The 27,797-nt window shown below is 36.1% G+C and overlaps 1 protein-coding gene and 1 non-coding gene across 2 annotated transcripts; both read right to left on the bottom strand.

The window, feature by feature from the left end:
* Positions 1-26,446, bottom strand: LOC123263951 (hemicentin-1-like). Its single transcript, XM_044726996.1, has 24 exons — positions 26,196-26,446; positions 25,995-26,131; positions 25,581-25,794; positions 24,281-24,408; positions 24,054-24,204; positions 23,150-23,292; positions 22,913-23,078; positions 21,264-21,381; positions 20,957-21,141; positions 20,685-20,860; positions 19,152-19,290; positions 18,951-19,087; positions 18,663-18,873; positions 17,074-17,222; positions 15,643-15,796; positions 15,415-15,560; positions 15,140-15,338; positions 14,957-15,068; positions 13,461-13,645; positions 13,108-13,277; positions 12,893-13,034; positions 12,570-12,809; positions 323-484; positions 1-232 (listed from the first exon to the last, which is right to left on the bottom strand). The coding sequence occupies exons 1-24, from the start codon at positions 26,236-26,238 to the stop codon at positions 165-167; spliced, it is 3,675 nt and encodes a 1,224-aa protein (XP_044582931.1). The 5' UTR covers positions 26,239-26,446; the 3' UTR covers positions 1-164.
* Trnat-cgu lies at positions 21,876-21,950 on the bottom strand. Its single transcript has one exon. It is a non-coding gene; the product is annotated as a tRNA-Thr (tRNA).
* Positions 26,447-27,797: the final 1,351 nt, after the last annotated feature.

The raw sequence follows: 27,797 nt of genomic DNA, 5'->3' as shown, positions 1-27,797 counted from the left end.
CTTGGTCTAAAATGTTTAACATCATGCTGAAATATTTTTTCGAAGGTTATCAAGAATGTTTTTCAGTATTATTAATAAAGATAAATAGTCAATCATTTTTAAATTTATTCAAATAAACTTGATTATAAAAATTGAAGTAGTTTGTTAATTTAATCAAAAATTGATTACAATAAGTATGAGAGTAACATTATCGATAACTGAATGATTATCGAAGCCGCCATTACAGCAGAAGCTGAAAATAAATAAAAATTTATAATAAATATTAGTTTATTAGTCGTTTAATTAATGTATTTACTTAAATGAATGTAATAGTAATAATTACCATTGACATAAAGTATAAACTCATTTTGAACTACAGAGCCATCTTTTGTCGTGCCTTCGCAGATGTAATAACCTTCGTCTGACTTAACAACATTTGATATGGTAAGTTCCGACACATACAAATGTGTTTCAGTATCGTTATTGTAATCAACTATAACCCTGTCTACAATTGAAATACTTCGTAAGTTTAAATGATAACTTATTTATACGATACCCCCCTGATAGCCAGCGCTTTCTTAAAAAATAGTTGACTTCCAGCAGTTACAATTAATTTAAAACCAAGTTGGCGGTAAGGAAGGTCGAGCGTAACTAATGAGTCAAAATAGTGTTAAAATATTTTTTAAATTTTAGTCTTCCCAATATTCGTCAAAATTCTTTATTTCAATTTAAAATAATTTAAACAATTTAATAATTGATGATTTTTACTTATTTAATAAAGTAAAGTAATATAATGACTTTGGTATTTATTACTTGCCGGAATAAATAAACAGATTTGGCAATAGCAAGCTTGATTGTACCCATAACCTGAGACGTGGATGAGTGTGTGAGTTAAACATTTCTCTCTCTGTAACTATATTTCTATCCTTTTGTTTTTTCTCAGCTGTTGACACGATGTTGTCAAATCTTTATTCGGATAAATGGCTGACAATAAACCATTTACAAACATAAAATTTGACTTTAAATATTTCAAAAATTATATCGGTAATGTATTATTATTAAATTGTATTTATATTTTGCAATAATCCAAGTTTCTTGTGTATAGTTTTTTATCCGTTAAAGTTGGGAGGTTAATATTGAAAAAAATAATTATAGTCTCGACAAAACGTTTGTCCGCCATAAGAGCCCGTGTATAAGGAGATAAAATATGTAATTTTTAAAATTTAATATCTAAGTAACTTAAACGGTGAATCTTTTTTAAATTTTGGGATTAGATAAATTACGTATTTATTTATATGTATACTTGTCACGGTGTTCACACGCCGTGGCATTTCCCGCCGGGCTTGAGCACACTGGTGTGGGAGGCTCCGCTAGATGGCGGCACCTCCCGGGCGAATAAATTAAAATTTATTAGAAATAAGATTTAGTTTTAAGTTTATAGCATTTACTTGTATTTTATTTCAGCCCAAAACGCGATCAAGGTGATTGCCGGCGACTGAAATTACTAGTCGACAAATTTAATTATTTAGTTTAAATAATTAATTTATTTAATTAAATTAATTTATAAAATGTGCGGGGCCCAAGTAGACGGTCGACGGGCCTGAAGATGCCTGAGGTCCCCAATTTGGAGCACACGAGCCTGAAGCTCGGCTCAAATTTATGCATAAAACTCACGTTTGGGTATTTGTCGTACGATTATTTAAATAATGGGTATAATTGTTGTTAAATTGATATTTCATGCGGGTGCCGGCTCGATTCATGCCCTAAAAGAGAATCATTTGTCACGCGGTGGAATTGGATTTTTGAAAATAATACTGGCAATAGCCGAGGTGATGGAAAGTCCCTCGAGATGGCAGGTCAGTATCTGCAACTGGTTGCATGCTGCCGGAAAAGAAAACAGTCACAGGCGTGAAACTGGATAGAGTGCATCGGTGTGTTCAAGCCAGTGCATAGTCTCATTTCATTAATAAAGCAATTGCTCATAAATATTTATTGGTTCCACCGAAATTGTTTGACCTGGTGATTGAACGTAATTTGGTAAGTCCTTGATAATTTTCCACCGTGGTGACTGTTGAGATTCTCCTGGGCAAGATCCAGCGCCGGTTTCCCACGTGAGGCGGCCATTTTGGCCACGTGGCTAATTGATAATAAATTAATTGCAGTGAACTGTTTGATAATAAGATTGAATTCATTAATAACCAAACGTGGGTTAAATCGTTGAGAAACTAAATATAGGCCTCTCGGGGGAAATTTGCGGCGGTTAATCACCTGATCGCGTCCTGTGGCTCGTGCCGAAATTTTATTGCGCACTTACTAAGATCAAAATTTAATTATGCGATAATTTTATGATTACTTTTCTGTATAATTATTATCATTATTGTTGTTCATGCTTTGCGACTAATTTTGTTTGAAGTCGGCTGAGATAATTCGCGGCCAACATTATTTTGTTGTAATTACTAGTAATTTTTGGAAATTATAATTTAGCTTATAATTAGCGAAGCAAATCTTATTTTGCAATATTTATAGAAATTATTTCGCATTATTTGCATTTATCGTTTTGCGTTGTTTATAAATAATTATTTGCAACAGTTATAAATATTAGTTTGCATTATTTACATTTATTATTTTGCGTTATTCATAAATAGTTATATGCAATATTTATAAATATTAGTTTGCATTATTTACATTTATTATTTTGCGTTATTCATAAATAGTTATATGCAATATTTATAAATCTTAGTTTGCATTATTTACACTTATTATTTTGCGTTATTTGTAAATGATTAGTTGCAATATTTGTAAGGATTGTTTTGCATTTTTATAAATAATATCATATTCGATATCATTTAAACTTGACCATTGTTATAATTATTTTTGCGATTATTGTTATATCCGAAGGCAGACATAACGCATTTGAGATTAACAAAAGTTAATTGTTGATTAAGATATTCAGAAAGAATTTATTTGTATACAGAAATAGGAATAAGTCGGCCTGCGAGGATCTCAACAATCTCGACCTCTGAGGCCGTAATTAAAATAAACTTATCTATGAAAATTTATTTAGTTAATTAATCTGATAATTTTTCAAATTACTTCCTTTCTGCTAACTCTCACTTTCCTGTATCTCTCCTAATACTTATTCGCCTTATGCTAAGTACTCGATATAAAATATTACTCTGCCGTCTATTATCTATTATTACATTCATTTGATCTCAATATTAGCTTTAACTATTTCGTGACTTATTTTTCATTCCCATCCTTTCGAGTTGTTAATTGATCGTCCGGTAAGGCCCTTGGCACTTTATCATTTTGGTAATTTTTATACAAAATTACCTGGCGCCCTCATCGTGCACTAACCCATCCTGGGTAGTCTCGGGTTCATTTTGTTAATTTGTCGATTAAGGGCGAGCGTGGAAAACCGTACCCAGCCGGTATCTCCGCCTCCGGTGGGAATTCATTTGAAATTCAGGGGAAAGTTTTGTTACATGGCGCCCAACGTGGGGCCAGGGAGCCATTAATCGATCATTTATATATTTTTCGATACCCGGGCGATAATTGCGGGGAACGATTTGATTACAATTGAATGTGAATGAAATTTGAGCGTTCCGTATAGGTTATACGCGGGTTATGAGTGAGATGGATGATTATAGTTGGGATTATGACATTTCGGATGAGGAATTCGGGTCAATGGTAGATGAGTTACTAGGCGAAATGGACGAAACGCTGCTTCAAACTGAATCGTGGTTTACCACGACGCGAGTCGAGCGTCTCAGGGGTGGAGCAGATGACCCTGAGCTTGAGCTACCTCCGGCGACGCCAGGCGAGTCGATGTCAACAGTCCAGAATCCCCCGGTCCAGGACTTGAGAAGCGAGCTAGTCGCTGCGTCGAATAAAGAGGACCTCGAAGAAACTCTCCCACCGACGGAACTTACCTGGATCCTCGACCTGCCCATTGCTAACTTGAAGCTAATGATGGCCAGCTTTGGACTGTCGACCCTAGGTTCAGAGGATGTTCTCAAGAATCGTCTGAATCGGTACCATCAGACGCGTCTTCAGGTTCCCAATGTTCGATGGAATCCTGAAATCGACTGCATACCCGCCCACGCCGAAGTAATTCCAGAGTATTTGGAACCCGGTCCACTTCGCGTGTATTTAAGAGGCCGCGGGGTCTCGGACATTGGAGATGACGACACGCTAAGAAGGCGCATGCGTCGACTGCTATTTAAGGATGAAGGAAAAGACGTACCATGGGATCCGATCGTTGATGGAACCCCAGATCGTCTGCCTATCAATATTCAGGCACAGCCACGAGGTTCTCAGGGGGACATCCCGATCGTGACTTTGCACGATGACCCTGTTCAATCAGTCCCCGAGAACACCCGAACCAGCACCACGACAACGGAGGGTGGGCGAGGACCACTGACGTCTTCACGCCCTCTTCGAACAACTAAAATAAGATCGGCATATGCAGAGGCCGCCCTTGACCAGTACGCCACTCGTCGCGAGTTCTCAGAAGTCCTACAAATTTATGAAGATCGACTTTATTCAATTTTTGAATAGCTGGCGGGCTGAATTAGCACCTATTCTTCCGTCTGCGTCGTCGCCAGTGGGCGCTAGCACGTCGGGGCCACCCATGCCGGACATAAGCGTAATTCCACATATTACTCGATCCTCCTCACTAGCGAGAACCACTGTTACGACCGTCACAGGCACTCGTCCAACGGCGAGGACGAGTCAGGCAAGCAATCCATGCCAAGTAGTGGTGGATGGAGCCACTGCACAAGCCCACGGTGGTCGCGCGGGTACTATCTCGCGTCCGGTAGTCCGTTTTCAGGACACCAGCCGAAGCTCGAGAGGTCGCGAGGGTCGCCATTCTTCGTCAGGCAGTGAATCTTATGATTCAGAAAGCTCGGAATATATGTCGACACACTCCTCTGACTGCTCGCGACACTCAAGTAGGCATCGATCGCCGTCGCGAGGGCGTGAACGCGATTATGGGGCTATTGCACGTAATTGGCAGCTAAAATTTTCGGGAGATTCCAGCATGACCAGCGATGAGTTCCTGCGAAGATTGGACGTAAAATACGAAGCGCCTCCATCCGTCAGCGCGATCGTTTATCTATTTTACCTGACGTTTTTACCGGCATTGCTGCAACTTGGTTCTCAGCACATTGCCACGACTGGTACGATTGGAACGATTTCGTACATGATTTTAAATCGTGGTTTCGCAGCGGACGGCGTCGTGAGGAGATTAAAGAGGACATACGCGCGCGTAACCAGGGTGAGGAGGAAACTGCCACAGAATACCTGATTTGCCTGAAAAGCCTATACTCGCGCTTGAGGGCACCTCCCAGCGAGCGCCACCAAGTGAAACGAGCCCAACGAGGATTGAGGCCCGAATATTGGCGCGCTTGCCCTTCTAAAAGGTATAGAACGTATTCGGAACTTCTAGATGCAGCTACCGCTCAGGAAGAAGAATGGAGAAGGGAGAAAATGTACCGTGCACCACCATCGAGGGACGACTCGTACGTAGCTGAGTGTGCTTACCCTCGCTCGTCGAGATCCGATCGGAGGAAGACCCACGTTCATGCGGTTGCTGACGACGTGACCCCTGGAAAACCAGCGAGGAAGTCCACAAGTAGCCGTAAAAGCAGGTCCAAGGGTTCTCGAGCGGCTTCAACCGACCCGAAAGCTGATGACTGTTGCCTAGAGGAGGAAGTAATGGCGGTAAGCGCCGAGGAAGCCAAAACAAAGAAGCCGAATGAAGATAAGTCGCGAGATTTACGTCGCCGGTTACGTTTCTGTTACAATTGCGGTGAAACGGACCATTTTGCGTGGACTTGTCCGAATCCCCATCGTGATGTTTGCCCTCGGTGCGGTACTCTAGGCCTCACGGCTATTACTTGTATATGCCCGCAGCGCAAACCACCGTTGCCAAAAAACGACGGGGCGGGTCGTGCCCAATAACTGCCGACCCGCCACCAAAACGACTCCCACCAGCGACTATAGCGCTAGAAGACGCAGTTTTACCGCAACCGTTGGTGGTAGAAGTTGAAGTACACGCGGTGCCTCCCGAATTTATTGACACGTTTATAGATTTTGATATTATAGAAACCCTATCGTCACCAGCGTCGGAATGTGGGTTATGTCATGTCTCGGACGATGCTTACTGGGACTTAAGGGTTGGTCAACCACGTCCGATGGTAGTGATCTCTTCGAAGGGGAAACGAAGTACCGCCATTGTCGATACTGGAGCTAAAACTACGGCTTTTGGGAGTTTTGCTGCAGAGATAATGGACTCTGGATGCTCGGTACTCACTGAAGTAACCCCAACCCGATTCGGGATGGCTAATCATACCATTGAGACCGGCGGCGGTGTTTTGGACCTTGAGATGTCGCTAGATGATGCTGAACTAGTGCGATTCCCGGTCCATTACATCCCGAGCCTCGGGTCGCTCAATTTGATCGGTATGAATTTTATAGATTATTTTGGTATGGACATTGATCTGATAAATGACGAATGGCGGTTCGGCGACGGGGAATGGCACCCGTTACAACGGGAACCTGAAAGTAGGCGGGCAAGCGACCTTTTTGCGCTTTATGAATTAACGGGATCAGAGACACAGCAGTTGGACCGGTTTTTGACGCACCAGCGAAGCTTGATGCCCCCGGGGTTAGGGTTAACCCAGGCTGTGGAACATCACATCAAGCTGAAGGCGCATCAGCCAGTCAAGCAACGCGTTTACCGTCGATCCCCGGTGGTTATGAAAGCGCTAAACGAGATCGTTGACCAAATGTTGGAAGACGATATTATAGAACCCGCGGAATCTTCTGAATGGTTGAGTCAACCCGTCATGGTCAAGCGTCCAAATGGGAAATTCCGAATGTGCGTCGATTTCCGAGATTTGAATGGTGTTACCGAGAAAGACACATATCGACCACCGTTTCTAATTGAAACCCTCGAAAACAGCGGTGGCGCGCATTACATCACCACGCTGGATTCAAATTCTGCTTATTATCAAGTATCGCTCGCGCCGGATTGCCGATCGTACACTGCCTTTTGGGTACCCGGAAAAGGGCTCTTCCAGTTTAAGCGTATGCCCATGGGTTTATGCAACGCCGGCGCCACTTTTCAGCGAGTAATGGACAAAGTAATCACGCCGGACTTACGCCCTTACGCGTACTGTTACTTGGACGACATTATCGTCGTAACGCCGACGTTTGAATTGCACTTGAAAGTACTCGAAGAAGTTCTGCAGCGATTACGAGATTTTGGATTTACTTTAAATTTCGATAAAAGCCATTTCTGTCAAACCCAGGCAAAATTTTTGGGCTTTCAGCTGGATCGAGACGGTTTGAGGCCCGATCCAGACAAAATTGCGCCTATTTTGAATTACCCGACCCCCAAAAATGTTAAACAGGTGCGACGGTTTAATGGAATGATAAATTGGTATCACCGTCACCTGAAAGATATAGCGAGCGTGGCAGCTCCGCTAAATCGGTTAACCAGGAAAGATGTAACGTGGCAATGGACTGAGGTGGAAGAAGAAGCTTTTCAGCAGATGAAAAAAGCTTTGGCTGAGGTTCCAACGTTGGTAGTGCCAGATTATGATCTGCCGTTTGTTTTGTACACCGATGCTAGCCAGACGGGAATTGGCGCAATATTGGTACAACCTGATGATGAAAAAGAGCGATTGATCGGCTGCGCCAGCAAATCCCTAACGTCAGCTGAAAGCAATTACAGCACGACCGAAAAGGAATGTCTTGCGGTGATTTGGGCCGTTCGCAAATTCAGGCCTTATATAGAAGGATATCGTTTTACGGTCGTAACTGATCATTCAAGTCTCCGTTGGCTCATGAATACGAAAGATCCCTCCGGAAAGCTAGCCAGATGGGCTTTGGAGCTTTCAGGGTATGATATGGAAGTTGTATTCCGCCGCGGGACCGAGAACGAAGCGCCCGATGCGCTATCTCGGATGTTTGAGGATACAGAGCTGGCGCATCAAGAGTTTGGGGCGTTGGATGACGACGTGAGCGACGAATGGTATGATGAGAAATGCCGCGTATTGCTAGACGATCCGACAGCCATCGAAGGTTATAAATATGAGGCTGGGAATTTGTATCGACGGCTCTATGATCCCTTGCAAGCGGTTGTAGATGATGATCAGCGGTGGAGGATGGTCGTGCATCAGAATGATAGGCCGATTGCATTACAACAAGTCCACGATGATCCCCAGGCGGGACATTTAGGAATTGATAAGACATATGCGCGAGCTCGCGCGAGATTTTATTGGCCCGGCATGCACCGAGATGTGCGCGAGTATGTTCGACGTTGCCCAGTGTGCCTAGAATCCAAACCTATCCAACATAAACCGGCAGGTGAAATGGCACCTCGTGCACCGATGCGACCGTGGGAGGTAGTGGCGGCCGACACGATGTCATTCACCAGGTCAAAGTCTGGCTTCATGTATTTATTGGTGTTTGAGGATTTATACACTCGGTGGATTGAATGCGTGCCAATTCGCGCAGCTAACGGGAAAACAGTAGCTCGGGCTTTCGCTCAGTCGATAATTAACCGCTGGGGGGCACCGCGCGTATTTTGGACCGATAACGGTCGGGAATTTGTAAATCGTGACGTTCAGGAGGTTTTAGATGAGTGTGGTATCCAACATACTACGACCCCGCCGTATCACGCGCAGGCAAACCCGGTAGAGCGAATTAATCGTGACTTAAAGACGATGATTATGAGCTATTTGGGTGATGATCATCGCGAGTGGGATAAGCACATATACGAATTCCAATTTGCGCACAATACTGCGAGACATGACTCATTGGGGGTAAGCCCCGCGTTTCTTAATTTTGGTCGCGATCCCTACCCTATGCATCCGTTCGGGCTAAACCAAAACGGGGCGATTGTAATCGAAGAGCCGATCGAGGTCTCAGCGTGGATCCAGCGAATGGATCGCTTAGTCGAATTACAAGATATCGTTAATGTTAATATTCGCAAAGCATCGGAACGCCAGGCCCAATATTATAATCCCCGGCGTCGGGTGCTGAAGTTCACTGTTGGAGATACTGTATATCGACCCAACAAAGTGCTATCAAAGAAAAGCGAGCAAGTCGTAGGTAAATTAGCTCCTCGGTTTATTGGACCATTTATTGTAAGCGCGGTTTTGACCCCTGTAATAGTGGAACTTCAGACGCCTGACGGAGTATTGATTGGCAAGAGCCACATCAAGAATTTGAAGCTCGTCCATCGGGCCGATGAAAGGACTGTAGCTGTGGAGGCCTAATTCTTATCTTATTCTGACTTTTCAATCCATCGCTTTACTTACTGCATTCTGTCTCTCAGACTCTTCTAAACGATAATTGAATAATAATATTTACCATTATCAATATAGCATCATGGATGGTTATGACTGGGGTACACCGGTGGAGCGTGGCACTGAAGAGTGGTGGAGGATTGCGATCGAAAGCCTCCGCGTTAAAGCGTGGGTGCTTCGAAAATTTCGCCCAAAAAAGGAACTACCTTCAGGATGTGCCTTCTGCGGAATAAAAGGCCACGCAGCCAGATTCTGCAAGAATTCGGCCCAGAAGAACTTGCCGTTTTGCACAGAGTGCAATGTCTTTGTTGAGGGGGGTCGCTGCATCGGAGACCACGGCGACTTCCGATCGCTCGTGCGCGGGCGGTGCATGATATGCCATAAGCCCCGCACCAGCCAACGCGGCCAGTGCACACAATGCGGGCGATCTGTAGTGCAGCAGTTACGCGATTGCCCTCATGCGATGGACATTATCGAAGAAAACGTAACGGCGGCCCACTCGCGGGAAAAGCTGGGATTGCCAGACTGGGGTTAGGCAGGAGCCTACCGGCGTGCGCGGGGTCCGCGCCGAGAAAAGTCGGAACCAGCATTCTTCTTACTTATTTATTGGGTTATTAATTCATATTACTTTGTACCTCAGCATCACATGTCATGTAATGGCCGTTTGATAATTTATAACTATTAATATAATCGTCGGCGGCGTGTATAATGCGTCGTCGAAAATTCAAAAGTACATACACGAGATTTATTTAGTCTTTCCGAACCTTCTTACCTCCACTAAACCTATAATCCTTTTTGTTAGCACAGAGGTAAGTACATAACATTAAAGATGATGTAATAAGGCCTGAAGTCCACGGTGGGAAATGCTCGAGGTCTACGGCCGACCTTACGGGGTAAGGTTCGGTCTGGTCGGGGGGTGTCACGGTGTTCACACGCCGTGGCATTTCCCGCCGGGCTTGAGCACACTGGTGTGGGAGGCTCCGCTAGATGGCGGCACCTCCCGGGCGAATAAATTAAAATTTATTAGAAATAAGATTTAGTTTTAAGTTTATAGCATTTACTTGTATTTTATTTCAGCCCAAAACGCGATCAAGGTGATTGCCGGCGACTGAAATTACTAGTCGACAAATTTAATTATTTAGTTTAAATAATTAATTTATTTAATTAAATTAATTTATAAAATGTGCGGGGCCCAAGTAGACGGTCGACGGGCCTGAAGATGCCTGAGGTCCCCAATTTGGAGCACACGAGCCTGAAGCTCGGCTCAAATTTATGCATAAAACTCACGTTTGGGTATTTGTCGTACGATTATTTAAATAATGGGTATAATTGTTGTTAAATTGATATTTCATGCGGGTGCCGGCTCGATTCATGCCCTAAAAGAGAATCATTTGTCACGCGGTGGAATTGGATTTTTGAAAATAATACTGGCAATAGCCGAGGTGATGGAAAGTCCCTCGAGATGGCAGGTCAGTATCTGCAACTGGTTGCATGCTGCCGGAAAAAGAAAACAGTCACAGGCGTGAAACTGGATAGAGTGCATCGGTGTGTTCAAGCCAGTGCATAGTCTCATTTCATTAATAAAGCAATTGCTCATAAATATTTATTGGTTCCACCGAAATTGTTTGACCTGGTGATTGAACGTAATTTGGTAAGTCCTTGATAATTTTCCACCGTGGTGACTGTTGAGATTCTCCTGGGCAAGATCCAGCGCCGGTTTCCCACGTGAGGCGGCCATTTTGGCCACGTGGCTAATTGATAATAAATTAATTGCAGTGAACTGTTTGATAATAAGATTGAATTCATTAATAACCAAACGTGGGTTAAATCGTTGAGAAACTAAATATAGGCCTCTCGGGGGAAATTTGCGGCGGTTAATCACCTGATCGCGTCCTGTGGCTCGTGCCGAAATTTTATTGCGCACTTACTAAGATCAAAATTTAATTATGCGATAATTTTATGATTACTTTTCTGTATAATTATTATCATTATTGTTGTTCATGCTTTGCGACTAATTTTGTTTGAAGTCGGCTGAGATAATTCGCGGCCAACATTATTTTGTTGTAATTACTAGTAATTTTTGGAAATTATAATTTAGCTTATAATTAGCGAAGCAAATCTTATTTTGCAATATTTATAGAAATTATTTCGCATTATTTGCATTTATCGTTTTGCGTTGTTTATAAATAATTATTTGCAACAGTTATAAATATTAGTTTGCATTATTTACATTTATTATTTTGCGTTATTCATAAATAGTTATATGCAATATTTATAAATATTAGTTTGCATTATTTACATTTATTATTTTGCGTTATTCATAAATAGTTATATGCAATATTTATAAATCTTAGTTTGCATTATTTACACTTATTATTTTGCGTTATTTGTAAATGATTAGTTGCAATATTTGTAAGGATTGTTTTGCATTTTTATAAATAATATCATATTCGATATCATTTAAACTTGACCATTGTTATAATTATTTTTGCGATTATTGTTATATCCGAAGGCAGACATAACGCATTTGAGATTAACAAAAGTTAATTGTTGATTAAGATATTCAGAAAGAATTTATTTGTATACAGAAATAGGAATAAGTCGGCCTGCGAGGATCTCAACAATCTCGACCTCTGAGGCCGTAATTAAAATAAACTTATCTATGAAAATTTATTTAGTTAATTAATCTGATAATTTTTCAAATTACTTCCTTTCTGCTAACTCTCACTTTCCTGTATCTCTCCTAATACTTATTCGCCTTATGCTAAGTACTCGATATAAAATATTACTCTGCCGTCTATTATCTATTATTACATTCATTTGATCTCAATATTAGCTTTAACTATTTCGTGACTTATTTTTCATTCCCATCCTTTCGAGTTGTTAATTGATCGTCCGGTAAGGCCCTTGGCACTTTATCATTTTGGTAATTTTTATACAAAATTACCTGGCGCCCTCATCGTGCACTAACCCATCCTGGGTAGTCTCGGGTTCATTTTGTTAATTTGTCGATTAAGGGCGAGCGTGGAAAACCGTACCCAGCCGGTATCTCCGCCTCCGGTGGGAATTCATTTGAAATTCAGGGGAAAGTTTTGTTACATACTTAATTTCAAAGCTCAAAGTTGGAAATTATTTTTTACATTAGATTCGCTCGAACCTCCTTAAATTTCAAACTTTTAATTAAATTTCCCTTCAACTTTACTAGTAAATTGACGGTAAGTTTCAGTTAAGGTGACTATCAGGGAGTAAAAAGATAAAAAGAGTTACCATTAAATGCAAGACTAGCGTTGGTTTTCTGCCACAATATGTTGCTGCGAAACTTATCATCCAAGAAACCACACTTAATACTAACGGAACGTCCTTTAGAAGCATTGACTTGTTGACTGGTCATGATCAAGCCGTATACATTGGATTGATTTGATTCAAGAGATTGATTGGTATGTACTTCTTTACAAGACGCCACTGAAGTGTCTGGAGTTTCAAGTTTAGGACATGCAACGTTTGGATCTAAATTTACAAAAATATGCAACATGTTTAAACATTTTCAATAAAATTTTATGTAGTTATTGAATTAAAGATTAGATATTCACCGAAGACATTGACTACTTGTACTACATATTGGTTGCAGCCTTCTTTGTTACACGCCTTGCATCTAATCGACCCAGATTCAACCATTTTTATAGTTACAGTAGATGTTACGGTTGTCTTTCCAGTTACTGTTTTTGTTTCATTCTAAAGTATGGAAGATTGTTCTGATTAATGAAAATTGTTCTGATAATTTAATTAAATTGGAAGAAATGATTACCTCAAATATTTCGGAGTCTAAAGAGCTAGTTGAATCCAAATAATTGTTGCCATACACCCAATTCAAATTTGGTATCGGATATCCACTAGCTTGACATTGAAACTCAATTTTTTGATTTAACATATAATTTCCTACGTAATCATATTTAGGCTTCGTAATTTCGGGTTTCACTGAAATATCAACATCAAATTATTACGATAATAATTCATTAATATTTATTAATGTCCAAAAGTGCGCGACTCATTTTTAAAATTCAGTATTACGATTAAGTTTTTCTGGAAAAATTGTATGAGCGTTATGAGGCGTGCACTTTTGGGTTTTATAAACTCTTTTAATATTTTAAGAAAATATACCTTTAACTAAAACGTCGAAAGTAATATTTTTAGTTATTAGCGAATTATCGGCAACTATTGTATGAGTGCCAAAGTCTTCGAAACTGGTATTTTTAGTCTCCAAAACGACCTCAAATGATTCGCCATTGATTTCATAATTCCTAGGGGTCCACTGGTTCTTTTTTTCTCGGCCTTTTGGGCCGTACCTAAGTTTTCAATTTTGTTAAAAAATTTCTAATTGTACTATTAACGCACTGAGAGAAAAATATAGTTTTCTGAATTAGGAAAATCTAGTTAGATAGCATCACCACTATTTAAGAAGGTTCAAGCGAATCTAATGTAAAAAATAATTTCCAACTTTGAGCTTTGAAATTAAGTATACGTATAAATAAATACGTAATTTATCTAATCCTAAAATTTAAAAAAGATTCACCGTTTAGTTACTTAGATATTAAATTTCAAAAATCACATATTTTATCTCCTTATACACGGGCTCTTATGACGGACAAACGTTTTATCGAGACTAATTATTTTTTTCAATATTAACTTCCCAACTTTAACGGATAAAAAACTATACACATGAAACTTGGATTATTGCAAAATATAAAAACAATTTAATAATAATACATTACAGATATAATTTTTGAAATATTTAAAGTCAAATTTTATGTTTGTAACTGGTTTATCGTCAGCCATTTATTCGAATAAAGATTTGACAACATCGCGTTAACAGCTGAGAAAAAACAAAAGGATAGAAATATAGTTACAGAGAGAGAAATGTTTAACTCACTCACTCATCCACGTCTCAGGTTATGGGTATAATCAAGATTGCTATTGCCAAATCTGTTTATTTATTCCGGCAAGTAATAAATACCAAAGTCATTTTATTACTTTACTTTATTAAATAAGTAAAAATCATCAATTATTAAATTGTTTAAATTATTTTAAATTAAAATAAAAAATTTTGATGAATATTGGGAAGACTAAAATTAAAAAAAAATTTTAACATTATTTTGACTCATTAGTTACACTCGAACTTCCTTAATTGAAGTTCTTCTAAAATTAGTTATTATATTGAACCCCAATGAAGTTACTTAAGCTATTTTTAGATAAATATAGGCTTAATAGTCATTTTGATTAACTTTAACACAGAAAACAGAAAAAATAATTCAAACAGCCCAAGCCGGGAATCGAACCCGGTTTCATTTGGTTGCGCGCCAAGGGCGCTTCCAGTTAAGCTATCTGAGACATCATCCGTAACAACCTTTCAGTCTAATAATTTTTCGTTTAACACGATAGAAAAATATTTATTAAAATATAGTCGATATAACTATTTATCAATAGTTATTTAAACTAATGCATAGTTCGAGTAACTACAAAAAAGTTCCGAAAACTGTATTTTTACACTTGTCCTATATTATAAAATAGATGTAAGTCTTGAACTTAGTCAAAGGTCGAACTAAGGTCAATAGCTAACTATCTACTTTTCTCTCAATGTACTAAAAAAAATTAATTACCACTTCAAATTAGGCAGAGGATACGCGCTAACATCAAAATTGAAGAACCAATTGTGTCCGACTTCAACAGTGATTTCAATTGTGCTACTTGATAATTCCAGATAATTCCATTCTAATCAGGATAATAGATGTTTTAAACACTTAATATGGTTTCTTAATTCTTTATTAACTTAAAATACTCACCATGGGGTTCCAAATAGATTTTATCTGACTTAAAAGATGAATATTCATAAATCACACACTCGTATTCGCCAAAATCTCCCGGAGTAACGTTCTCGATAGTCAGTTCAAAGATCACGAACCCAGTTTGTGGTTCCCAGTTTTCTATAATAGTCCTCGTGGTACCGTTGAGTTGGTACAACTTTTGTGTGATTTGATTGTTCTAAAAGATAGAATGATCCGTAAGCGAAATGTAATTAAATTGTTCAACGTTAAGTGTTGTTATCATTTATCATTACCAGCTGAGGCTTATTCCATTTGAAATAGTAATTGGTCTTAACTCGATTGAAGTAAGCTTCACATTGCAAAGTGAAAGGTTTTCCGACTACCATTTGAGTGAGTGTTTCAGTCAATATCTTTGGTGAGTCAAGCCCGTTTGTTGAATCTGCAATTCCGATTAATTACAATTAGTTACAATCAAGAGATTTTTGTCTTTATTGTGATCAAAAATTATAAAGTTGACGTACTTTCTAGGTTTACACTGAAGTCTCTTCTCTGCACCTTTCCTGTGGTGGTATCGTTTATCTTACAGTGGAAGAAAAAGGGCATTTCATCTGTTATATTCAACATTGTAAATCCTATCTTTGGATCATATAATAAATTGTCACCTAATTTTGCTTTCTGAAAAATATAAATTTTTTGTCAAGATTCATAATCAAATTTCATTCAGATTTTGACAACTCTAGAGCAAGGTTTTTATTCAAGAATTTTTGCTAACCCTATCAAAAAAATCCACATGAGTTTATATGGGAATCCACATAGGAACCTGTGAATACATGGATTCCTGTATGGGAAATCCACATCGGAAGTATGGATTCTTATAGTGAATTTATATAAGTGGAATAAACATAGACCTTGTAAGAACGTGACTTAGGCCAGTGAGTAGCGTAGAAGGCTGTCAACCATGAGGTACCCGGTTCAAGTCCATCAGACCCGAGCAGTTTTTTCATTAGATAAAATTACAAAATCCGTTTTTTCAGAATTAGTTTCAATTAATACTTAATTAATAGCAATTACTTCATAATTATTTTTAATTTTTTAAATAAATTTTTTTTTGCCTGATTAATATGGGAATCTATGTAGGATCCTACCCAGGATTCCTATATAGGAAACCATATAGGAATCTATCCGAAAACGCCATGTGGAAATCCAGGCTGGTTTCCCATATGGATTTTTTTGACAGGGCACCTTATCAAAAAAATCCACATGAGTTTATATGGGAATCCACATAGGAAAGCATGGATTCGTATAGGAACCCATAGGAATCCACATAGGAAGTATGGATTCCCATAGGAATCCACATAGGAACCTGTGGATACATGGATTCCTATATGGGAAATCCACATAGGTAATATGGATTTCTATAGGAATCCACATAGGAACCTGTGGGTTCATGGATTCCTATATGGGAAATCCACATCGGAAGTATGGATTCCTATAGTAAATTTATATAAGTGGAATAAACATAGACCTTGTAAGAACGTGACTTAGGCCAGTGAGTAGCGTAGAAGACTGTCAACCATGAGGTACCGAGTTCAAGTCCATCAGACGCCAGCAGTTTTTTCATTAGATAAAATTACAAAATCCGTTTTTCAGAATTAATTTCAATTAATACTTAATTAATAGATATTACTTCATAATTATTTTTAATTTTTTAAATAAATTTTTTTTCGCCTGAGTAATGTGGGAATCTATGTAGGATCTTACCCTGGATTCCTATATAGGAAACCATATGGTAATATATCCGAAAACGCCATGTGGAAATCCAGGCTGGTTTCCCATATGGATTTTTTTGATAGGGAAGCGCTCTGCGTCCAAAATCTTGCTCCAGTTTCAATACAAAATCTGCCCCAGATCAATGCTATTAAATGTATCAGTAATTATAAATTATAACTAACTTGGTCATCTATATAAAGATCTACTTGATAGTCTGGTGAAGTTGGCCGACAAGGGAATATTAGATCATTTCCAATATTTACTTCTAAAATGTAATTATCGTCGGAATCTTTTTTTATATATGGAGTCTCGACAAAAAGGTTCTCCAAAGCTGAAAGATAATACATGTTTACATTGATATAATTTGTAGTTACGTCTTATAAGACACTGAGAAAAAGTATAGTTTTCTGATCGTTACTAATTTAATTGAAATTCTTATACCTAAAATTATTTATTACATTGAACCCCAACAGATAGTCACTTAAACTATATTTAGTTGAATATGGGCTTAATAGTCATCTTGATTAACTTTAACACAGAAAACAGAAAAAATAATTTGGATAGCCCGAGCCGGGAATCGAACCCGGATCTTTCAGTTACACACCAAAGGCGCTTCCAGTTAAGCTATCTGAGACGTCATCCGTAACAATCTTTCAGTTAGGTAATACTTTTTTGTTTAACACGATAACAGGAAAAGATTTATTAAAATATAGTCGATATAATTATTAATTAATAGTTACTTAAACTAATGCATAGTTCGAGTAACTTAAAAAAAAAGTTCCGAAATCTGTATTTTTATACTTGTGATTCTCTGTAAGGATGTTTTTTGCTGTCCCAGGCGTTTTTTTATTAGAAAAATTTTTATTTTGTTGCAAAAAAAATTCATTACGAAAGTAAAAAAACATTTCTATTGGAGCATTGAAAATTAAAATGAAATAAATTTTGGTTTTTTTGCTATAAATTGGTAAACCACCGAAATAACAAACAGTTCCCTGGGCTGTCCCATTCCCAAAATTAAAACTTAAGATTAAATTTTAAGTTATTCGTCCATAATATATAATTTGGTCCATAATGTTTATAAACTTAATTAGTTAACTAACAATCTTCTTCAATAAAAAATACCAAAAATTAATTTGTTTCATTAAATTCATTAAACCAAAGTTTGTCCCAGGCATTTTAAGAACAGTTCCCTGCCAGAAGTTCAAAGCCAAAAAAAAATCCAGCGTCTTATTTTACCTTTTGTAAGGTTTATAAGGATCTAACTAGCCTTGAGTTAATAACCATAGGGCTGTTAGCGCATTATCGGCATTTTATTTAGTGTCAAAACACCGTTTGTGCTGGAAATATGTGTCTGAGCCACTTCAAAACTCAGTCCCCTGGCAACTGTTTTTATTTATAATTTATTTATAAAATTCGATCCATAAATCTTAATATTATTCCAATTAATGTAAACATTCATTGAGAACTTGAAAAGTTGAATGCATTGAAAGAGTTTGCTTGATTTTTCTCAGTTTGATAAAAAAAAACAGTCCCCTGGCACACAGTCCCCTGTGATGTTATATGGCAAAAGATACACAAATATCGAAAAAGCAAAAATTAAATTGGCTGTTTATTTATTATAATTAAGCTGATAGTTTTGTAGCCCTTGTCAATTTTTTTTCTAATAAAATCAAAAATAATTTGGTCGGACAATTTTGTACAGATTCAAGACGTCCTTTCAGAGAATCACCCATATACCTAAAAGAACAATAAAATAGAAAACATATCTTACATTGGACATAAACGTACACCCAGTCACTATTTGATTCCTTGTAAATATCTGGACTGTATACGAACGGAAATTCCTTATAGTCTTTATATTTTTTGGGCATAATCCCACATGCGTACCATCCACTATCACCATAGACCGTTGGTTTGCGTTCAAACCATGGATCCTTATCACCGACCTTTTGTAGAGACAAGGAAAACTTTGAATTGACAACCTGTTGGATATCCAATGTCTTTATCATCATCACACATTCCAATAAAAGCAAATGAATTATTAAATTTGAATACTTACACCCTGTCTAAATACGGGGATGGTAAATAAGATATCTGTAGTATTGACACAATAAATAGTCAATGTCTCGCCTTCGCTTAAAGAGACCACCTGGTAATCAGACCTTGCTCGTGGATTTGGCTGCAATTTCAGCAACACTGAAAAACAAAAAGACATCAGCATGACTACTAAAAAATAAGTAATAATTCTTAAACTACTTACCTGGCATATTGATAACTTTAACAACAGAAGATCTGCAGTTCACTTCGTTGCATGCACTGCAAATAAGCTTTCCTGTATTTTGAGCTTTTACATTGACCGTGGATATTGTTTTCTCCCCATCAACTGAGATCGATGTTATCTGAAATCATTATTATGTAAATAAACGGTTTATTGGAAATACACTGAGAGAAAAGGGTATAGTTAGATGAATTATAACGCCTCAAATAGCTTAACTGGAAGAGCTCTTAATGCGCAACCAAATAAAACCGGGTTCGATTCCCGGCCCAGGCTGTCCGAATTATTTTTTCTGTTTTCTGTGTTAAAGTTAATTAAGATTACAACTAAGCCCATATTTAACTAAAAAAAGGTTAGGTAACTTATTGGGGTTCAATTTTATGAATAATTTCAGGTATAAAAACTTCAATTAGGGAGACCCAAATACCCGCTTAGTGTAAAGAATGTCTGTAAAAAATAATACGTAGAAATACTTTTGTTAGCTTAAAATTAATTTTTAAATTAATTAATAACATTTTTGAGGAAATTTCCGATAAATTTACTCATTAAATAATTATTAACATTTAATTGACTAATAAAAAATCTAGCACTCTGAATTACCGGTATACACTTGACAACACAAAAAGAGTATCCCTAACCTTAAAATTTATTTATGTTTACTGTCTAACTAAAATAACTAAGATTTTCTAGCATTTAAAAAACCTTGGTTACTTATGCTTTGGGTAACTGCGCAAGCGGTGTTGCCAAGTCAAATACAAGACTTTAAAGAACGCAAGTTCCGAGTGATTTTTCATAAAAAATATAAAATATCTCCGTAATACGTTCGTAAAGTTACTTTTTTTATTGTTTTAATCTTAAGCTTATTATTTTTTCAATCAAATTCAATGAAAATAAAATTTTTTTTCAATCGTTAATTGCATTAAATTCTTAACCAAATACACGGCTGGTGGAATCTCTATTTACATGTAAAAATTACAATTTTAAACCTAATTATTTGATTAAATATCCCGGAAACTTACTGTTTTTAATTTTTTTATTAATTATGCTCCGTAGATTGAATTTACAAATTTTCAGAAAGTTTTAAAAATTTGACTACTTCCCGTAGAACTTTTTAAGTAACTATTGATAAATAGTTATATCGACTGTATTTTAATAAATATTTTTCTATCGGATTAAACAAAAAATTATTAGACTGAAAGGTTGTTACGGATGATGTCTCAGATAGCTTAACTGGAAGCGCCCTTAGTGCTTAACCAAATAAAACCGGGTTCGATTCCCGCCTCGGGCTGTCCGAATTATTTTTTCTGTTTTCTGTGTTAAAGTTAATCAAGATGGCTATTAAGCCTATATTTAACTAAAAATAGTTTAAATAACTTCATTGGGCTTCAATATAATAAATAATTTTAGGTATAAGAACTTCAATTAAATTGTGGTGTTGCTATTTAACTAAATTTTCCTTGTTCAGAAAACCTTATTTTTCTCTCAGTGTACCATATAAAGTATAAAAATGTAACGAACATTAAACAAATCGCCTTCTCCTGTATTTTCAGTTGAATTCTCAAAATTATGAGAATATTTCCATACTATAATCGGAAGCGGATTTCCTTGAGCTTCGCATTCAGCAGTTATGGTTTGATTGTATGAAGCAGATATCACTTCTGCGTCTTCTGATTTTTGTACTATGGTAGGTTCAACTGAAATTAGTGAACAGCAAAATTATTCCGTGAAATAAATTTCCATGTGTTCTAATATCGTCTGAATTTTTTTTTTTTTATAAATAAAGATCTTACCTAAAACATCAAGCGTCAATTTAATCTCCCTAGATTCTGCTGCATTAGTAGCTTTCAGAGTATAAGTCCCACGATCTTCATAAATCAAAGAAGGTTTGATTAATTGGACCGAAAAGTGTTCACCGTTGACTTGAAAGTCATAAAATATCCAATCGTTTTCTATTTCATTTCCCTTAGGATCAAACCTATAGTAACAAAACAAAAATCTTTAGATTAATTCAATTGAAGACGTAGACAAATCTTGTATTTTCTTCACAATTTAACGATTGAAGTAATTGTAATTGCTGTAGTAAAAGATCAACATTACCACTGAAATTTCGGTATTGGATAAGCTTCGACATCTATAGTCCAATCCAAATTTTCACCAACTTTAACTCGGTACTTATTAAAAATTCTATTGCTTGATAATTTAATATAGCTTTCATCTGAAATAATAATTAATATTTATTATTTTTTCTTTTTGAATTTCCGAAGAAAACTCTTAAAATATTATAAGCTAGCATATTCCCTCACGGTTTTGGAAATGCCGTAAAGATTTGTTATTTATACGATATAAATGCTATATTTTTACCGTAATACTTCAGTTATTTTAGCCATTTTCTTTGTCGAATTATTACGAAAAAATGAAATAAATTCAGAATATTTACGGCAATACAATAGAAAAATTACGGTATATTAACAGCATTTAAACCGTAAATGTACCGCATATTTACTGTATATCTGCGGCACTATTGCAGCAAAAAACCGGAAAAGAAGATCCCTACTTTCTATTACCGGCAAAATACCAAAATATGCTGCTTTACTACTATTTTTCAATAGCTTAAAATTTTTTTTTTATAATATAATAAATTATCATGAATAATTTTTAAGAGGTTAATTAATTAATTTCCCTATTGTTATAATTATTATAATTTATTTTTGTACAGACCGGGATTCGAACCCGGATCATTTAGTTACGCGCCAAAAGCTCTACCAGTTGAGCTATCTGAGACACTATCCGTAACTATTTATTGTCACGTAATAAGACCCACCGAGTAATAAACACCACCGTCCATCTTACGGTAGAAAGCATTATATCTTTAATTATATCAGTATAAACGCGGCAAAATTGCAGTATATCTTCAGTATTTTTACCGTAGAAATACGATTTTATTATTGTAAAATTATAGGATGAGGTTATAATTGAGGATGGTTTTACTTGTATCACTGTAGAGTGTTTTACAAGGGAGGGTGGGGAATTATTGTCTCTCCACTTTTTTCTCCGCAATATAATCTCTCAACCCCGTCATTATAACTCTCAACCACTTTTTCGTCCCCACCCCCTGCATGTCGGGATTTTTTCTTTCATGCCCGACACACATGTGCTGCGACTGTAGCCGATTTACGCGTTATAATCAGTACCTGCATTTGCATTACGGTCTTAAATAGTATGGAGGTACTTCTATAATGACATTTTACCTCCATAACTATATGGGAAAACCACAGAAAACCCGACCGGTACAGAGGCTGGCAATGAAACGCACATATTCTTAGTTTATAATCATTGAAAAATATTGGTGCACGCCGAAATCGAACCCTGGTCCCACTCTTTCGAAATGCAGGTACCGAGCCGATTAGGCTATTGCCAACCTCTGTAAAATTATAGTAATATTATAGTTAATACATAGATTTTTTACGGTAAAAGTTCTAGAGTTTTACGATAATTTTATTGTATTATTTCTGAACTTTGCAGAAAAAGTACGGTAGAAATGCTGTATAACTATAGTAATAAAAACTGGCCAAAATAACCACAGAAATACCGTATTATTTCAGAATTATAACGGTTAATTCATGGTAAACGCATTAATACCGAAAATTTACGGTATTTCAAAAACCGCGAGCATTTTTATAAAAAAATCTAAAAACATCCGATAGTTATAAAAATCAATAATTGATAATTGTTACTAAGTGACTTACTGTGCAATTGAAGGTTAATTTTAACAGTATCAATATTATATCCATAAAACTGGCACGTGTATTCACCAACATCATCCACAGTTACGTTTTTTATCGTCAATTCGCTGAAATATTCACTAGAATTTTCTTCCGTGGATGTAGCGAGAGTTTTTGTGATATGTTTGCTCTAAGATGAAAAAAACAAGTGTTGTCATTTTAAGTTTGAATTTGTTAATCATAAATCATCATCATGCATACCCCTCGTGGTGTTATCCAACGGAACATGCTCGGTGCGAAGTCATCGCTGTAAAAGATCGAGCAATTCATCGAAAAGTCCTGGCCGAGAGTTATCTGCTGCAGTGAGTAACTGTCTATTATCACAGAAGTCAAGGAATTGGGGCCTAGAAGAGCAGAAAAAAAGTGTCAAGCTTATTTCAAAACTTTCGGTAGAAAATTTTTAGTATACAAAAAGAAAAATTTATTGACTGGAGAACAAAATTCTTGGCTGAAGAAAATTTGTCGGGTGCCTGAAGGAAGACCGAAGTTGTGTTGGCCGAAGTTAAAATTTTTCTTTAAATTCTATTCTTGGTGCAAGTCATTTTTTCTTATCATAAATACTTGATACAATAAATTTTTAAATTTGATAAAGATTTTTAGATAGTTTAGGGAAGCAGCGCCACCTACTTCAGCTGAGAAAAAAATTTTCTCACCTTGAGAAAATTTTTCTCGAGAATATTTGATACCCGTTTTATATTATTTTACCGTGCAATTATACATATTGAATGAAAAAAAATGATTAAATATTATTTGATCTTGCGATTTGACATGTTAATCAATAAAAATATTAATGAAAATTAACTTCTATCTTTATATTTAATTTTTTGGAGCAAGAGAGAAATTTTCTCAAGACAAGAAAATTAACTTCTATCAAGAACTAAATTTTTTGGAGCTCGACGCTGAATTTTCTCAAAACAACAAGATTTTCTTGACTTAAATAAATTTTTTTGGATCAAAATACGTATTTCTTAAAGCAAGAGAATTAATTTTGTTGGAATAAGTGAAATTTCTTGTCAAAAAAAAAATTTTTCTTGCTCAAGAAAATAATTAGGAAGAAAAATATTTCCTTGGCTCAAATGAACCTTTTTTTCTGTGTATACAATACCTAGTACGTCAAGTTTGATAACAATCCAGTCATCAGGGACGTTTTTAACATTACATGTGTATGATCCTGAATCATTTTTTGAAACATTGTGTAATGTAAATCCCACTCTTGGATCAAATGATAATTTATCGTCCAAAGGAAGAGCTTCAGCCTGAAAAATTTGAACAAATTGTTAATTAGCGCCTTTAAATTTTTTTTTTCAGAAGCTTAATTGGTTTTCAACTGACCGAATTTTCGAATGATAAGGTTACAGTGGCTGTTGGAGAATTGGGGTGGCATGGAAAGATCGCATTGCCACCAACGAAGCTGTCGATTATTCTAAATTTGTTAATTGAAATCCAGACAGTAGTTGGAGCTGGAAATAAAAGCAATTAATAGGGAAGAAATTGTAAGCTGTAAATTGATTGTTTCTTGTCAGTAGCGTCATTGAAAATCTTTTGATCTGAAATTGATCAATAAGACAGTTATTCAGATAAATTATCAAGAATTTAAAGTCCCGTGAAAAAAATGTTTATACGACTGTAAATGGTTTCATCGGAATATTTAATATTCAGAGTCACGTGGGGTAACTGTGCTTAGCGGGTAAGTGTGCGCAACCCTTTTATTTATGAATGTAGAGGGGGAAGTTTGTGAAATGTGTAGGCAAATTAAAGGTTTGAAGGTGGAAAATTAGCTTATGCAAGAAAAACCCACGTGGTATCATTAGTTTACTGAAAAAATAAAATATTAACAATCTGGTGGTGTAAAGGTCTAATTTTCTGTCAGGGCAAAGATTGTCACACTGTATTAAGGATAGTAACTAAAGTATTTAGCATAACATTCCAAGTTATGTTATGTCTCAATAAAGTTATATAAGTATTATTAAAATCAGTCTTCTTAGGGCATTAAAAATCCACTTAGTTCCCTCAGTTGCTTAAATGAACCCCACACGAGTGCGCACACTTACCCTTAGTACGGGGAAAGTGTAAGCATTTAGAATCATTCGGATTAATCCGTTTTTTTCCGAAGTGTTAAAGTTTTAGACTTTATTTATCAATTTAATTATTACCTAGATAAATACTCTATCAGAGATATATTTTTATTTTCCTTTGATGCTTATCGTTTAATTTAGACACTAATTTTAATGGTTAAGTGCTTACACTTGCCCCACATCACTCTTTTATTGTATGCATCAACCATAAAACTGCGTGCGGTTTTATTATAAAATTCCAGAGCTTTTACAAAAGTATTATATTGTTAATTATTAAAACTGCAATATAATTTTGCCCAAAAATATTCTAGCGCATCATCAATAATTACAATGTTTTGCGCTACGATAGTAATTTGCAAAATTACTATAACATTTTACGATAAAATTTCACTGTCTTTCACAGAACTGTGGATCAGTTAGATTATTGCCTAAATTAATACTTTATCAGAAAAATATTTTTATTTTCCTTTCAAGCTTATCATTTAATTTTGACACTAGTTTTAATACTTAGTAAGTGATAAAATTAGTAGGAAGTAGTTAAAGTTTTTTTAGCTCACATGTTACATAAACGTAAACCCATTTGATAAAAATCTCATCATAAGTATCCGGCGTGACTGAAATTTTCATATGATTGAGTTTTCGATAATTTTTACTTGCTTCGGTACATCCGTACCATCCAGTGTCACCAAAATATGTTTTACGTCTTCGTAATATGAACTTGGACGGATCAGATGTTGGATCTTGAACGATCTCTACTGACGATGTTTCAATCTGTTAAAAAATAATCCAATTTGTTCGAAAATTTATAATTACATGAAAATTATGCGATATAAATGAATAAGATAAATTTGGATAATTTGTAAAAAAAAAAAAAAAAAAAACGGAAAAATAAAAAGACAATTATAATCAATATATTGAATCTGAATCATCAAATTTTTCTGCCACGTCTACACAAAATTATCATCACCTACCTCATCATCAACACTTTTTGGATAAAAAAAATCAATGTCGCCTTCGTCTGTGCTTGTGCAAGTTAATTCCAATTCATCACCTTCTTTTAAATGGATTTCTTTAAAGTTTGGAGAAATTTTGATTTCTGATAAGCAAACTAAACAAAAACAGTTTTTATAGACTAGTTACTAAAGACACTGATCATAATTGCTAATACTTACATGAACTACTTAGCAGTAGAATAATTAAATGCCGCAAATCCATATTTTTCTAAATTTCTGCTACTTAATGAAGTAACAGCTAAATTTCAACTAAGCTTAAATATTACTATTGATAAATACAGCCTAAAATCTTTAGATTAAACGGTTATAAAGTATAATTATATTAAATTCTTTGGATGATAATTGATACAGGTATAGCAATGTGACATATATAGATAATTATAAAATTCTTTGTGTCATACAGGTATTCCGTTAATGACATCTTGATAAAGACAATAGTTTTATGACATTGAAAATAAGTAATTAATAGAGATGACGACGAAGTTCTAGATAAATAACATCACAATTATTTATTTGGAGCTCTTGTATCTAAAATAATTTATTATATTGAACCTTAATAAGTTACTTGAATTATTTTTAGTTAAATAGGGGCTTAATAGTCATTTTGATTAAATTTAACACAGAAAACAGAGAAAATAATTCAAAGAGCCCAAGCCGGGAATTGAAACCGGTGCTATAACAAAATTTTGAGCACTTAAAATTTGAAAATATAGTAGCTTTATTTGCAGCCTTAAAATAAATTAATTCGAAGCAAAAAATTCTTGAATAAAGAAAATCATTATTTTGATTTAAAATAGAAAATAAACTTGTTTTTTGAAATTTTTAACTTCTCGCTAAGAAAATTGAAAATTTTCAAAAATCGGGAAGTTATTGGTTTCACCCCGTTTTTCGAAAATCGAGTTTACAACGGATGTTGACGTTTTGAGGTCCTAGGAAGCCTCCCCGAATGTTTCCGTGATGATGTCCGTACGTCTGTATGTGTGTGTGTGTGTGTGTGTGTGTGTGTGTGTGTGTGTGTGTGTGTGTGTACGGCCGTATGTAAACCTCTCATAACTTTTGAACGGCTTGACCGATTTCATCGCGGTTGGCGCCATTCAAAAGTGCTTAACTAAACTTAGATTTTGAGCATAATTTGGATCAATTCGAACCAGTAAATTTTGAGAAATCTCAAAAAAACTGCAAAAAAAAATTTTTTGAAATGTGGTTTTTTTTTAATAACTTTTATACGGCTTGACCGATCAATTCTAAAAACTAATCAGCGCTTAATATTAAAAAAACACGTCGATTGCCGCTAGCCCGGTCGAAATCGGTTAATTCGTTCGTGAGTTATCGTTAACGAAAAAAATAAAAAAAATCGTTTTTTGGGAATTACTTTGAAATTCCTTGTTCGATCAATTTGAACTTAAAAGTTCTTTATGAGGCTTTAAAAACTGCGTTAAATGCCACCAACCACAAAAAAATTGGTTCATTCTTTCAAAAGTTGTTGCGGTTTAAAAATTCGAAAAATAGTGTTTTATTCAACTTCTAGCAGATTTTTGAGCTCAGAAGCTCAAAATGATACGAAATAGTATATTGTGCCACAAGGGACGAAAGTACTACATTCTGTCCCGCGTGTGTGATTGCCACCCGAGCCGAAGGCGAGGGTGGCAAACACGCGGGTGAGGATGTAGTACTTTCGTCCCTTGTGGCACAATATACTATTTTGTCTCCTGCCAAGCCGAAAGTTCGCGAATCTTTTAATGCAATAGCATCGTAGGTAAT

This window comes from Cotesia glomerata, linkage group LG4 (assembly GCF_020080835.1).
Source record: "Cotesia glomerata isolate CgM1 linkage group LG4, MPM_Cglom_v2.3, whole genome shotgun sequence".
Taxonomy (NCBI): domain Eukaryota; kingdom Metazoa; phylum Arthropoda; class Insecta; order Hymenoptera; family Braconidae; genus Cotesia; species Cotesia glomerata.
This window is presented reverse-complemented; position numbering and strand designations above follow the sequence as displayed.

Excerpts from the sequence above, each read along its gene's own strand:
- LOC123263951 (XM_044726996.1), bottom strand. The coding sequence starts at position 26,238 with ATGGATTTGCGGCATTTAATTATTCTACTGCTAAGTAGTTCAT. Across the intron at positions 21,142-21,263 it reads CCAATACCGAAATTTCAGTG|GTTTGATCCTAAGGGAAATG; the intron begins GTAATGTTGATC and ends TTGTTACTATAG. Across the intron at positions 15,561-15,642 it reads CTTCAGTGTAAACCTAGAAA|ATTCAACAAACGGGCTTGAC; the intron begins GTACGTCAACTT and ends TCGGAATTGCAG.